Here is a 15623-nt window from a genome sequence, read left to right as displayed (position 1 = left end):
TAATGTGACTTTATCACTGACAGAGGGACAATAAATTAGATATGAAACCTGAACTACACATTTATACCAACTCTTAAAAGTTCTTTTCTTCCAAAATTAATTTTAGGAAGGATTCGTGACTGAATCTGGTTATCTAGATGCAGTAAGTTGGACACCACCTGTAACTGACATTTCTCAGTGGAAATGTATTAGGCTTGGTGATGTGCCCCGCTGAGCAGAGGCAGCAGGCTGTCCTCAAGATATAATAAAGGGCGAACAAACATGACAGGATGTGGATTCGTTTTACAGGACAGAGCCATGCACTTAGCCCCTGTGTTAAGGGATAATGGGCAGTTAGAGATGATATACTTCCCTGTTCTACAGATTCTGTGGCTTAACTAACCTGAAAAGGAATGTGGTGCTACTGGATAATTACTGTAAGAGGAATGCGTCTGGGACTTCAAAGCACACTTCTGGGAGGGTACCAAATATACTCAATAAATGAGTGATGGAGGGAAGGTGACGGAGTTGAAGCTTAGACTGGCTGTTGAATCATTCAGTTTTAGTGTGAGTTAGAAATACTGAGCCTTTCATTTTCTTAACTGTACCAATCTCAAATTCTGCATCTTGTTAACTGCTAGCAAGTAGCAACCAATCAGATACCAGTATTTCATTATATACATAAATGAGAAGTTTTCCAATTCATAACAAATTGAAGTCTATATATAGTCTTTTAGAATAAACCAATTTCTGTGTATACAATTCCAGGTACTTCTGTAGTTTAACAGCCAGAAAAGCACTCAAACCATCTCTCTTCACAAGAGTTTACCACAGTAACATGCATGCTGTGTTTATTAGTGTGAACAAGTGAAATTTGGAGCAACTTCAATTCTCATACACTGATTTATATTTATTCTCATTGTGGCCTTTGTGCATCAACATGTAAACATCTTCCCTGCCCCCCACAATTAATAGCCCCCACTAAAACAATTGTACAGCACAACTTGATTTGCTCTGAATTGTATGGGTTCCTACAATAAAACACTTTAAACTTTTGTTTTTAAAAAAAAGTAGAACTTCCAAAAAAAAAGTTTTTTAAAAAAATAATTTTTGGTAGCCTGTGTTGGAAGCAAGTAACTTTTGAAGTAAATTTAGGCACAGTCTGGTAAGTAGCTGCCAGAATGAGTGGAAGGAGTTCTCTCACTTGTCTCGCATGAGTACCATTTCCGTCAGCTGAATGAGGGCTTCTCTTTCTGGGGATGGCCGTAGTTTACGGATCTCTCTTGTAGCTTCATGGCAGTAGCGCTGGGCGAGGTAGGTCGTTTGCTGCACACCATCACTCTTACATAAGAAGACAGTTAAAGGTAATGGATAACTGGTCAGCTTCCCTCCTGCCTTTTGCCTTTTCCGTTACAGGGGGAAGTTTTAAGGTCAGTAAGTACCCTGAACACTTAATTGTATTCTGAAGGGGAAAGGAAGGGGATTCATGCTATAGTCAGTGACTCCTATATCTCTTCTCCAAAGCTTCAGAATACTAAAACTCATCCATGCTAAACTTAAGGATACATAGAAAACAACACTGGTATTAATAACATACTGTTCAGTTGGATTAGAAACTAATGGTTTAACACCTCCCCTCCTGCCCTAAATAAGAATCATAGAATCATTAAGGTTGGAAAAGACCTCAAGGATCATCAAGTCCAACCGTCAACCCAATACCACCTAACTCACTAAACCATGTCCCTAACTACCCCATCTACATGTTTCTTGAACCCCTCCAAGGAGAAGTACAAAAAAACATGCTATGCTGCAAAAATAGGTATTAATTTTGTTCAGGCAATTACTCAATGTTTTCAGACCAGAGTCAGTTAAATCTAAATACGGAGTGTACGCTGCAGTTACAAGACTCACTGGTAATTATGTGCTGCTTACAGCTACTCTTCAGCTGAAGGAACTGAGTTTGTGCATGAGCCTTTTATCATGTGGATTTTACACTACTGGAGGGAAAGAAGAAAAAAAGCTCTTTAGTACCTAGCATTTCTGCTAAAGCACTGTGCCAGTAAGGCAGCTGAAGTGTACTAACTTGGTATTGTACGTAACATGCTACTTAATGTGTATTTGAAAATGCAGCCCTGCTATTTTACTTGAGAGGCAACGAATTTCAGACTGACTTCAGCGAGGACAGTACTTCAGGAATAAAATATTTCGTATTGGTCCTACCTGCAACACATATTTCCGAGCACGTTCAATGTCTCCTGGCTTACTGAATCGTCTCATTATCATAGCGTTCATTTCTGGAAACTAAGCACAGAGGGAGAAGGTTTTGTACTGCTTATAAGTTGTTTTCCACGTAGCTGCCAGTCATGCTAAGGTCAAAAAGAAACCAAAGTACAGACCTCTGCCACTGTTAATACAGGTATAGCTGTAGGTCAATACCTGCAGTCTGCATAGGTCTGTAGTATAGCAAAGCCCAAGCATTTAAAGCTTAAACTGTCTGTAGCCAGTTGGTAGCAAAAGTTAGCACCTGCTATTTCATCATGTTGAGCAGAGAATGCAGTGTGGTAATTCCTGATGCGGCTACTTCCACGTGTATAATCTGTTTCAGGTTCTTTGTCACAAATGAGGGTTAGTGATGGCATACCTAGAAGCAGCACCTCTTCCCCGACTCAAACAAAAGAGAACCCAGGTGGTCTATTATACCGATATTGCACAGTTTGATCTGTAAAATCCTTCATGATACCTTTGACTGTTACCTCCACTTACGCTTTCCATTGCTCTGGTATTTTATATACACAGGCTGTGCCTGTGGAAAGCTGAGGACAAATTACTACTATAATCTATTTTGTTTTCAGTGACGTACAATTTGTAGTTAGTACTGCACACTCGATTCCCTACAAATCAGATAGATGACTAAGTCAGTTCTCTGTGAAAGTCACTGCATCACGTATCTAAACATGCAGGCGCTTTCTTCAGACAGCCCATAAATAGAAAAACCTGGTGCTTAACAAACAAAGGCCATAACTCAGGGCAGCTACTCTGCGGAAGAACTATTTTTGAAGGAAAGAATTGTTTGTTCATCTTGTCTTAAAGGGTTATAGTCAAACCAAGATTACTTGATTGCTGTGCACTTGTAAACAATGATCTGCTTTTCCTGCGCACCTTTGGTTCTGCAACTGTAGATGTACAAACTTGTTAGGGAACAAACATGTAACATCCCTCATCCCTATTACTCATAGGTGGTCTTCTTGGAAGATACATTTAGAAGTTTATTGGTGACTCATACTTTGCTTTCTCTAGATTCTACCTTTCTTCCCATGTAATGACAATATAATTGCAATGTTCATATAATCCATTTTCATAGGTTTCATATTTACAATTATATAGGATGCATATGCTTTCACTTTTTATATTTAAGCACTAAAGAATATAAAAATCCCCAAATCTGTAATGCAAAGCTGTTATTAGCATCTCTGCAGATTTAACAGGCAGTATATAAGCATTTTTCAGGAATGCTTGTAAGAAAAATAAACTCTTACTCTTCAGCTGTACTAGTTTTAGGAGTGGCTTTAGCCTTAGTATATGCTAGTGTATTTCTTTAAAAAAATATTTGGTTGTTGGGGTTTTTTAACTGTGTGAATTAACTTTAAATACTGAATCAATGTCTCACATGAGGCTAAACATTTTTGGTATAAAGGCCTCTCCTTAATATTCTAATGCATAAAGATATATTTCAGAGGGAAGGGAGAAGACAAGAAGAAAAGAAGGTTGTCACTGAAGATCCAGAGCGCATTCAGAACTGAATTATGATGTTTGTCAAGAGGACAACATAAGGATTACCAGATATGTTAAAGGGTATGCAGGACAGCAGTAATATTAATTCCAAAAGAAAAGACAGCCTATAACTAACAATTACATTTTGGACTATCTTCAAGTCCTGGCTCAGGAGTTTTTATTCTCCAATACAAATAGATGAAACATCTTTCAGTAGCAGCACAGATAAGTGTCTGTTGAAGCTCCAAATTTTTTTTTTAGCACTTGGACTTTGTTTATATATCACTTAAGTCTGTAGTGCTGTTCTTGTAGTTTCTTGAAAACAGCAGGAAATTTTCAGCAAAGAAGCCTTCCGGTTAATGCGGAAAACTTTGCAAGATGGTCAAGTTATCCTTCAGTGTAAAAATGTACGCTTCCCATCTATCAAAGATCTAAATGAGGAAAAGTGTTTAAAAGTGACCTACAAAGAACAAGCAATGTTTTAAAATAGAACTGACATTTTATTTTCTTGTCTTTTTATATTATGAACTGAACTGATTTCTCTTATAGAGCTAATTAAATGATAGATGAAGTTGAAAGTCAGAGACAGCCAACCCAAAGAAATCAATAGAAAATTGTTTTAATTGAAAAAAATTGGAATATTCAACACCCCCAAGACAATCGGTGTCACCCACTCTCTGCCAAAATCTGAGTATTTGCAACATGTCCTTGTTTCTCTCTACAAGTAGCTTTAACACACACAAAGCAACCAACTAACCATTTCACAATTGCATCTTCTTTCTGTACGCGAGTGTCTCACTGCTCTGTAGACAACTCCAGTTGCTGATGACTAACAAGATCGTGCTGCTTATCAACAAGTTCTGAAATAATGATTCAGGAACAAATATGTGAATCCCCCAAATGAGTCTGTCGGGAGGAACTGGAACATGGAGGAGGTTGTTCTCAGCATGCATTTGTCTGCATTCTTAAGTGTGGCTGACACTCTCTGCTCTCCTGTCTTTTCTGAGATACATGTCATTGTAAATGCCCAGAGGATAAGGAAACGCATATATGTTGAACCTCCCCTTACTCCGGGCTCTTTAAGAAAGAGGGGGAAGTCACTGTCATAAAGTTGTATTTTTAAAAAATTATTTAAACCTTTTCCCACGTCAAGCTCTGAGGAATTCAAATGAGAGATCACAGACTAGCGCTCTTACTGGAACTAGTTGTGCCAGTTTTTGTATGATGCTGTGAAGTCTGGTAGGAAGGACTGCTTTCTAAGTGCCAAATGTTCTTTCCTCAGGTGAACCAGAAGCTTGAGCAAGGTGCATTAAACCAGTTTCTTCCCCTCTTACGGATTACCACCAATTTTAATGTTTCTTTTGGTGCTGCTGGCACTCCTGTTTTCCTTGTACTCCAAATCATTTTCAAGCCACTAAAAATCTTGACCAAGTTTACACTTTTTTTATGATACTTCTTTCTCTTACCCAGATTGTGATTACATTTACCTTCAGAAGGGAAAGGTTCCCACTTTTGTAACTCATTAAGACTCAAAGACAAAGAGATGAAGAGACCAAATCCAATAGAGTTGCCCACCTGACAACTAGTCAGTAGGTTTAAGTTCTTGGCCCCAGGATGGATAAAAAGCCCAGAACTTGGAAAAAAGGCTACATACATAGTCAAGCCTGGGAAGAACAAGATGTCACAGGAAAGAACATAAGCGAGAAGCTACTTAGGAATAACCTGCAGAAGACATGCAAAAATTCTCTGAATACCTGCCCTTTGGTGAAGGTTAAGCACTTGAACTGGAGGACACTGCTGCTTTTGATACAAGGGCCAAATGGTAAGAGGACTTGTGTAGGAAGGTGTTTCTCAGTCTTAAAGAACATGCGTGTGCACGCTAAATGCAGCTGATCTTGAATCCACTGGTTTTTCACACGTGCCCAGCCCATGCTCATTACTTATGCTGAAGACTTGATGTGCTCGACCTGGACCTCTATGTGTGCTCTGGAGAGCAGTGTACACTTTTTGTTTTAGGGAAGTATATTCCTGTTGACTTACCTGTTGACAAGCAAACAAGACAGGGCCTGTGGCTAATCCAAGCTTGAGATCTGCTGCTGTTGGTTTCCCCAGACGGTCAGCACACGATGTAAAATCCAGCACATCATCTATTAGCTGGAAAGAGATACACAGATAAAATGAAAACTTTATTTTTTTAATGAGAAATAAATACAGAATAATCCTTGTTAAGAGAAGATTCATAGAAAGAATTAAGACAGCCCACTTTGATTTCTAAGGCACTTTGGAAAAGTTTAAATTTTAGATTTCCTTTAGTTCAACAAAAGCACTACCTGAAAAGCTATGCCAACATTTTTTCCATACTGGTATGCAATCTCATGAACTTTGGGATCAGGGCAGCCTAAAATTGAAACCTGAAAAGGAAAAAAAAAAAAAAACAAAAACCCAAGTAAATAGAAAGCTTTAGTCCAGTGACAGGGGAATTAAATTTATTACATATATAAATCAGCCAGGGGATAATTGGAGATCATACAACAGATAAATGGACATTACATGCCTCATAAAAGATCCACAAAACTGGATGTGTTGCACGCAGTGTAGGAGGGACAACTGAGATAAGATGACTTTTAAGGGTGATGTTAACTATAACTGAATTGCTCAGAAAGATGAGCTGATTAGCTTGCAGGCAAAGGGATCAAGGGATAATTAGTGGCAAAGAAAAGACAGTCAATGAAGAAAGTACACCAAGCTAGAAAAAGTATCACCAAACTGAGATAAACAAATAAAACATTTTAATTGAGTACAGATAAAGGAATTGACAACTTGAGACAGAAGTTTTGCTGAATAAACTCTACAAAGCTAAAACATAGGGCACAAACTAAGATTTGAGAACTAATATCTTGCCTCAAAGTAAGGACACTTATGCTTTTGCATTTTTGTATTGATTATATACTTTGCAAAATGAGGTTGGTTATATTTAAATACCCAGATTTATTTCAGCCTTCAATAAAGCAATAGGAACAGGGGGCAAAAATCCATCCTGGTTTACTACTGCAGACATTCCAAATCTGCTGTGACTAGCGGAAGGAGTGAAGATACATTTCACTTAATATGACACTAAAAATACATGCTAGGAAAACCACATGACACAAAAACACATATATAAAAAAAAAAAAATCCTCTTCAAGACTATGTAAGGTAGGATCTCTAGAAGAAAAAACCAACCAGCAACTAAAAGTGAGTCCAGGAGCAGCTTTCAAGGTGAACACGAAGATGGAAGTAAGAAACAACATTATATCCTAATAAACACAATACAGCTTGCCCAAGATTAGAGTCTATTTCATGCATCAGTGCATTTTGTAACTGAGCATCAGAACAGTTCCCAGTCATAACCTGCACCCGTGGATGATAGTTAAAACCCAGAGGAATCTGGATGCCTGAGGCATTGACAGCATCTCACATTTCCCAATTTTATTTAAAAGAAGAGGATAGTATAGCAGAAAAATAATGCTACTTATCTGTAATCATACAAAATCCTGAAGCCTATTAAAACAGAGTGAACTGGAAATATGAGATATTTAAATAGACGTTACTAGGGACTATCAAAAAAGCATTTTGCCCTTTTATCCTCCTTCTGACGCTTGTTTCTTAAATAGCAGTATTTGCCCCAAAGAGCTAACATCTTCTATGGCTGTACCATCCCTAGCAAACTTTTGGTTGCTTTTGTAATATAAATCAAATAGTGTCAGCAAGGCAGGATGACTGCATCTACCTGTTTCAATGAAATCTTTACCTACCACCATATTTCATGTGAAGAATTAAAATATGGAATTCAGTAGAACAGTGACAAAATCCTGGTTAATGGCAAAGGGTCAGAGTGGGCAAAAGTGCGTAGACAGGGAGAGGAACTGCCATGTAAAGAGAAGAGCTTTGTCATTTAATCTGAAAGGTCACAGCAGAGCTATTCCTGCAGGTGGACACTTTTCTGGGGACACAGACATTACCTAAAGAACCACAGCAGTATATGTACATTTAAAAAGCAGAAGTGGGAGTTACAGGATGTTACACAAGCAAAATCCATCAATGCAAAATTAATTCCTGCATCTTTGCAAGAGAAGACCTTCACAGCTCCTATTCAGGTTATGAACATTTCTGAAGACAAAAAAATATAAAAATCCAGGAGATTGATGTGCCTCAAGTCAGCAGCTCTGATCGTGACCACATCATAAACCTGCAACATGAGCGGGTCTTCTCTATCAGGGAGTTCCTTCAGGAGCCAATTTCTCAAATTGCTCTTGTGGATTATTACCCCCACCTGGACACTCACTGGGGTGCAGGCAGCCTTGCTCCAGTCAGCCTGTCACTCACAGTGAAGAAGTTTAACTGAAGCCATACTGGGATAATAGCGTGAATTTACACACACAAATCGGGATAACAATGTCAATATAATTATACATGTTTAAAGATAAAGCTCACCCTTTGAAAACATCCTGCAGCTCCCCTGATATGACTAGTTGATAACAAATTTAATATTGCAAGAATTCAGACTTGTCCTCCACTAAATCCTGAGCCTTCCTAATACCAAGTGGAACAAATTCTTTAGAAAGGTTCTTTGAATTCACTAAAGCAAGTCAATCTGCTTGGCATTATTTCAAACACAATTTGTTTCTATTATTTTGTGTTACACAGGAGACTATAAACCAATCTTTCTTTTTTACTGAATTTCACATCCATAAAATATTCTGTCATCAGCTCTGGGTAGATCTATCCTGCTCTGTTATTTTTTTACCATGTGAGAATATGCCCGCTGGAGTTGAAAGCACTTGCACATCTATACCGGTGCCCTGTAGGTCAGAGAAGGAAACCTGCTGCTGGGCAGGGATATGCTTGTATAAACAGTACAAGAGATGTTTGCTCTCACACTGCTAGACTTGTGGACACTATGGAAAGGAAAAGGCTCTAAAATCTTCCCCTTTTCCAGCCTTTCTCCTCCATGCCCATCTCCTGAAGCAGTCAGGATCCTGCCTTCTCATTTGTGGCTCATCCACTGCTGTTTTTCCAGACAGGAGGATTGTTCCTTTTTCCAGTGGAATCACAGAATACCTTAGGTTGGAGGGGAACTCTGAAAGTTATTTGGTCCAGTCATCCACTCAAAGCAGAGCTTACTTCACAGTTAGATCAGGTTGCTCAGGGCTGTGTCCAGTTGAGTTCTGAGCACATCCAAGGATGAAGATCCCATACTCTGGGCAGCCTGTTCCAGAGTTTGACCAACCTCATGGAGAAATTTTTTCTTAATATCTAATTGAATTTTTCCATGGTATAACTTGTCCTTTCACTGTGCATCTCTCCATCCTCTCTACACCCTCCCATTACATAGCTGGAGACAGCAAGAGGATTCCCCCAGAGCCTTCTCTGCTCCAGACTAAAACCAGCTCTTGGCATATCATTTGCTCCAGCCCCTAGCCATCATGGTGGCCCTTCACTGAGCCCACTCCACAATGTGAACGTCTTTCTCGTATGAGGGAGCCCAGCCTTGAGATCTCATGTGCGTTGAATAAAGGAAAACAGTCATTTCTCTTGATGTACTGGCTACATTGGCAATGATGCGGTCCAGTACGTACTTATCCTTCGCTGCTGCGGGACACACCACTGACTTCTACTCCAGGCTCTTCAAATCCTTTTCAGTAACTACTCTCGGGAAGGGGGTTATGATGGCCCACCTGGGAGAGGAAGATGTCTACCCAGCAGAAGCTACCACACACAGCAGACAACTATGTTGTCCCGAGTTTGCAATTTCATGCATTTGACCTTTTCTCAAGCAATTAATATTTTAACATTCTAACCAAGTACCTGTTTATGAAGAACTGTATTTTTACAGAAGTGAAGATTATCTGCCTGAATATCTGTGATATATTTATGCTAATCTTTTTCATAGCAAACATTATCAAGAAATACCCCAAAGGAGTTACTGTATTTTAAATAAGTAAGGAAATTTGGTGGCTGACCATAATATCTGATGCTGCTGATGCTACTACCCTACATCTGTTACTGACTTTATTGCAGTCTCCATGCCTAGTTGGGCTGGGGGGATCAATTTTGCTGGTGGGGGTCAGAGGTCTTATCTTCCTAGACACCAGTTCCACACCTGGTAGGTTCTTTTTGATGAAGCCCTCTGCACACACCAGACTATGAACCAGTTAAAGCAGGAGCTCACAAGAAGATCCAGAGCTGCAGACTATTCCTCTTCTTCAGTCCCTAAGGCAGACCTTCCATACACAGCCTTGCCTTACAAAATGAGGCCGCATGCTTTCTCCTAATAGAGAAATCAAGAATCTCTAGTGCAACTTTACGCTTATCTCAAAACAAGCATGATTTAATCCCTCTTCTGAAAGTATGCTGTGCAAAATAAAACAGCTTTATGAGGGCTAGGAATTCATTACAGAAGGATAAAAAAAGATGGAAAGAGAACCTGCTCAGCTTATTTTACCATCACCAGCTTGCCTGATGACTAATAGAAATTCCACTTCAGCTTTATTGTTTCTGAATTCTTGAACCAAAGTCACCTCTCATGTTTCTCTGAAAAATGCCTTTCAGTAACTAAGGCTTCAGTGACCCTCTGGGCCATCTGCCACCATTTCCTTTTGCAATGTATTACTTTGTTTGTAACTTTGGTAACATTCCCCCATGCAGATTGTAGAAATAAACTGGAGACTGGCCTCTAACATCTTGAACAGACTGTTCTGTCCATAAAAAAATTATTTTGCTAACTGAAAGGTCTTTCGATTTAAATGCAGTAATGCTTTGGCAATGCAGAAGGTATCTAATACAGTGACTAGACCAGTGTTGACAGACTATCTATTATCTTGTTTAGACATTTTTCCAGCAATACTCTACTCTTCCATCTCTAAGGCATGACACTGTAGAATTCTAAGATGCTACCTGAACTTGTCTGACGTCTTCTTTCCAGTTAATACTTTTATTTATGCACGAAACAAATCACTGTTTTTTCCTATCATTAACAGGAACCAAACTCGTTCTAATGACAAACTAGCCTGGTTCTAACTGATATTCTGAAAACAAATAATCTCTCTCCTTAGCTTTGTTCCTGAAAACAAGATGTGACTGCTCTTGATTCCCCAACTGAATTTCCTTTCAAGCTAAAACTGATGATCCTGCTTATCATTTTTGCTACAGAAAACAGAACTCCCTTCTGATTCCACCCTTTTCCTTAGTGGCCAAAACCATGTAAACAAAAAAACCCACCCCAACAGCCCCCCCAACCCAAATCCCAAACAAACAAAAAAAATCTCCTTTTCACTGCTATCAAGAGTTCTCCTAATCCATGCAGAAAGAAACTGAGGGAGACATATACATATATATATATATATACACAAGTCATTGCTACTGTGTGCAATAAGTACAGTTTTGCCATAAAGACAGAACTCTCTCTCATTTTTCCTTTATAACACAAATTTTACACCATATAAAATTCCAGCATTTCAGCAATGGAACAACTCAGAAAAACCACTAGAAGAACCAGCCACAATCTGGAGGGAAGTGCTTAAATCCTTAACTCCTGCAAGCTATTAAAAGGAAAAAACTCAAAAAAAGCACATTTGTAAGGAGAATCTACCACATGGGAAGGTGATTTCTTTTTCTATCTGTGAAGGTTCTTTTAGGAAGACTGTCAAAGTGAATATAAAAACTTGTGCACTTTTATCAGGGTATCAGAGTAATGTGATGCTCCTTACTAGTCCTATTGCCCACTAATAGAAATGAAGACTTGCAAAGGGAAATTCTTGCTAGGGTCATATTGCCATTAATACGAGCAATCCAGAAGACTTCATTTCTTTTCTCCAACTAGAATGAAAGATATTTTCCCTCCCCACATAATCTGTGTCTCTCATTCTATATGATCCTTCTGATTTAAGCCATTTTCAGCTGCTGCCTATTGCACAAATGTACCAGTTCTCTAAGAACAAAGGAGGATGACTAACACTAGCACAGATTGTCTACTTCTCTTAGAACTCCCTCTTGCTATAGCATACACCAGCTATACCACCTTTAATTAAAAAAAAACCACCAAAAAACAACAACAAAAAACCCCAGCTGTCTTTTGGGGTGAGATTATTGCCCATCTTCACCATTTTCTGCAGTAAAACATGTTTTTGAATAACAACATCATCTTGTATCAGATCTTTTTCTAATTAAGTAACAGAACTGAGTGACAGACTGGGTTGGGTATAGCAATTGATAATTAAAAACCACTGAGAAATCAAGAAGCACATGCTTCTGTTCTTTTACAGTGTAATGTAGAGTATACACAATTATCTGTTTCCTCCTACTGTTATCATATAAGGTCCCACTCAGCAACGAGTGGGACCAGATGTCAAAGAAGACTTAAAATCAAATTATAGGCTCAAGAATTATCAACTGAGATTAAAAACACTGTCTCAAAGTTGCAGAATTTCATAAACTAAAGGCTGACACTGTGAACCTTATTTTGATTCAAGTGAGGATAACAATAAATCTGTGTATGAATATAAAACAGAAAAGAAAAAGTGAAAACTAGGATTGGAGACTACACGGCTGGGCTGTATAAAATGCACAAACCCATTCACATTCTGGCAGAATATAATTTAAAGTGTTTGTTTTGGAGGGTCTTCAGAGAAAATAGCAGTAACTAGGAGTTTAGCTGTGAAGCTTACAGTGTAGTACATTAACTTTAGAAGAGACAGACGTACATACTGCTTTACAACTGTTTGCTATAAGACTTGCAGTCTTCTTAAAAGTCTTCTCGAGGTAGTGAGCAAATCTCTCATTCTCATTTTCCTTGGAACCCAACTGGAGGAATTCACCTAAAAAGTTGCACAGATGGGAGTTTTATTTGTGGGTTTACTGCTTATGCAAACAAATCTGAAGATAAAAATAGAAAAAGACCTTACCACGCACCAGATCTTCAATCACCTGAGTTAGAACAGAGATGATAGTAGTGTTTCCAATTCGTGCTAAAGCTAGGGAAGCAGCTGAGAGGATGAAGTCACCAGCTAGAACAGCCTAAGAATAAGAAAAAAATTTATAAGTCTTTTCCTGTAAGCTTTATTACAGGCAATACAATTTCCTTTATTTGGCAGGTCTACTCACATCACATCATTTTCCTACATAAAAGCACACGTCATTATAACAGAGAGAAAAGAAGAGAACAAAATATTAAAATTTGAACCATTTTTTGAATCCCTATCTTACAGTGCTTTTTATATTATTCTGTATAAGCACTGTCCTCTCTGTATGCAATATCTGAATACGTGTTTGCCTGTGAAGTTTTTTTGAACATTACTCCTCTATTTGACCATTCTGATGTGACTGTTATGCCATGTTAGCTCTGAATTGCCATGGTAAGTCCTGATGAGTCAGCAGTCTACTCCTTTCCTTGCATTTTCTGATTAAGACCTTCCTTTTAATCCTCTATGAAGAAACACCTCTCAAAAAAATTTAAAAAAATTTAATGCTGACAGAAAACTTTTTTGCGTTTACTACTGAATCAGAGTAATATACAGTGTTCTGGATGAAGTACAAGGTATTCCAACAGCACTACAGAGAACGGCATAGGGAACATAAAATCAATAATAACCACACTAGAGTCACACATTATCTAATGCTTCCAACAGTTCAGAAAAGGAACACACTTTTGTCTTACCAACAATCTCTTCAAAGTTTTTCTGGCATATCCCAAGACTGTGCCTAGGGATAGCAATGTGACAAAAATCCCAGATATTTGTGCTCTGCTGAAACTCCAAGGCAAGTCTTGCACATAATAGCAAACTCACCTTCCTCTCTCCCCAGATTTGATTGACTGTCATTTTTCCTCTGCGAGAATTTGCATCATCAATAACATCATCATGAACTAGGCTAGCTGTGTGGATCATCTCAGCAATTATGGCCACAGAGCGCTGGCTTGCTTGCACCTCCCTAGAGTAAAAAACAAGAACTGTCATATAATTAATTCAATTATATGTGCTACAATACACTAAAAGAAATCTCTATGAAAACCAAACTAAAACTGTTTCTCTGAAAACAGCTGTTGCAGCTTTTCCATGGTCTGAGCCCCATCTTTCAAACCTGGAATTAGGAAGACAAGAGAAAGTAAGATCACATTAGTACAGTAAGTGCAATGAGACATTTCCATCCTTCTTAGGCCTGTTTCTGCCTTGCTGCATTAACAGTACTGCAAAATTCCTGAGTTATTGATTCTAATCTCTCTAAATCCAGACTGCAATAAACAGCATGGGATCAAGGATGCTTGGTTCCAAGGAGATAGAAATCTGGAAAACGGCAGACAAAAGAACGCCAGGTACCTTTTCAGATAAGTTTTGCTTATCTCTGTGTTGCTCTACCTGTAAAACACAGAATCACAAACTCTCCAAAGCTGGCTAACTCTACTTAACCAGCAAGCTGCAGAGATCAGCAGGCACAGAAACCTCTATTCTACATTTGAAAGACATAACTGGTAGATCTTATTCCTTTATGTTATCCGATTACCTTAAGAGCTCAGGTTCTTCAAAAGCCTAAGGAATTAACTGGAATTATACTGCAATCACTTTAGGACTGTAAACACCACCTACCTAACACTTACTGAAATTCAGCCTTTGGGAAGATCTAACACTGACAATTCAACTCTCAGTAGTTCACAACTACTTTATTTTTTAATCTAGGTGAAAAGTAGGTAATGGAAGAACACAGAAGCAATTATCTAGGGAACAAGGTTGTCAAAAGGAACATAAAAGCGCAAACCTAACTCACACAAAGGACCATCTACCCTAGCATCCAACTGCCGCTGCCTTTTCTAGTAACTATCTTTTTCTACCTGTTTTCACCATGGGTTGCATGCAGGATCCCAGAAATGGCTATCCCAGTCAGCCTTGCCTTATAGCTGTAACAAGCCCACATGGATGTTAAAAAAAAGACAAACCCAACAAAAGCAAAAAAATCCAAACCAATAACCAAAAACACCCAACAAGAGAAAAAAATACTTCTGATATATAGATACCTTACTTTTGGTATATTGATAATAGAGCAAATCACACTATCTTCCAGCAGAACAGAAAAAGAACTGAGAGAAACAGAAGATAATAATTTCAGCTCAGCTGAAGGGAATTCAAAATCTTCCTGCATTGCCTCTGTCCTATTAAAATCTAGTGATTAATCACAAAATGAAAGAACATCTTGCAGTCTGCTGACATAACATTGCATTCTGACACCTACCTCTATGCAGAACTCTGCATTGCTGTCAGTGGGAGTTCTACATCCTGAACAATAGCAGGATGTGTGGCTCATAGGCTGTGAAAATGCGGCTTTTAAACAACAGAAAATAAGAGCTGGAAACCTTCGCGGTTGTTTGAAGGTAAGTTTTACTATGGACTAGTAATTTAGTCAAATGCTAGTTTAGTGTACGTAGTTTTCCAAAATAAACTATTGTTACTAAGTAGGAGAACTTACCTTCAAAAAATGGTAAAGGTCTCCTGCCTCTTTCATGCACTGGTCTCCTTTTGGGGACTCCCTTTTTCATTAATTATGTCAGCAGACTGGACGTCCTGCTGGGAAGTAGCAGTAAATGGCAACACTCACTGATACACCAAAATCTTTCAGTAGTATGAAGACACCATAAGGTCAGACATTTCAAAAGCAGGTTATGAAAAGTTCTGCGTAATAGTGCATTTCACCTCTGACAATGACTAAAAATGGCATAGGAATGCTCATGGTTCGTGTGTCTGGTTCCTTGAATGTTATATCAAATGTGATAATTTAACCTGAAGGGGTTTTTTTGAACTACTGTTTCTGAAAGGTCTCAAGCAAGGTTCTTCCCATCGCCGGCAAAG

At 38.6% G+C, this 15623-nt stretch overlaps 1 protein-coding gene across 1 annotated transcript; it reads right to left on the bottom strand.

Moving 5' to 3' along the window:
* Positions 1-831: 831 nt before the first annotated feature.
* On the bottom strand, positions 832-13716 carry PDSS1 (prenyl (decaprenyl) diphosphate synthase, subunit 1; the record flags this gene model as incomplete). The annotated part of the gene is made up of 7 exons (XM_010076080.1): positions 832-1320; positions 2200-2280; positions 5791-5904; positions 6081-6161; positions 12496-12605; positions 12693-12804; positions 13575-13716. Coding segments are annotated over 7 exons (781 nt in total), but the record flags the coding sequence as incomplete, so codon positions are not given.
* Between the last annotated feature and the right edge of the window lie 1907 nt (positions 13717-15623).

This window comes from Pterocles gutturalis, unplaced genomic scaffold, assembly GCF_000699245.1.
Source record: "Pterocles gutturalis isolate BGI_N339 unplaced genomic scaffold, ASM69924v1 scaffold11533, whole genome shotgun sequence".
NCBI classification, from domain to species: domain Eukaryota; kingdom Metazoa; phylum Chordata; class Aves; order Pterocliformes; family Pteroclidae; genus Pterocles; species Pterocles gutturalis.
This window is presented reverse-complemented; position numbering and strand designations above follow the sequence as displayed.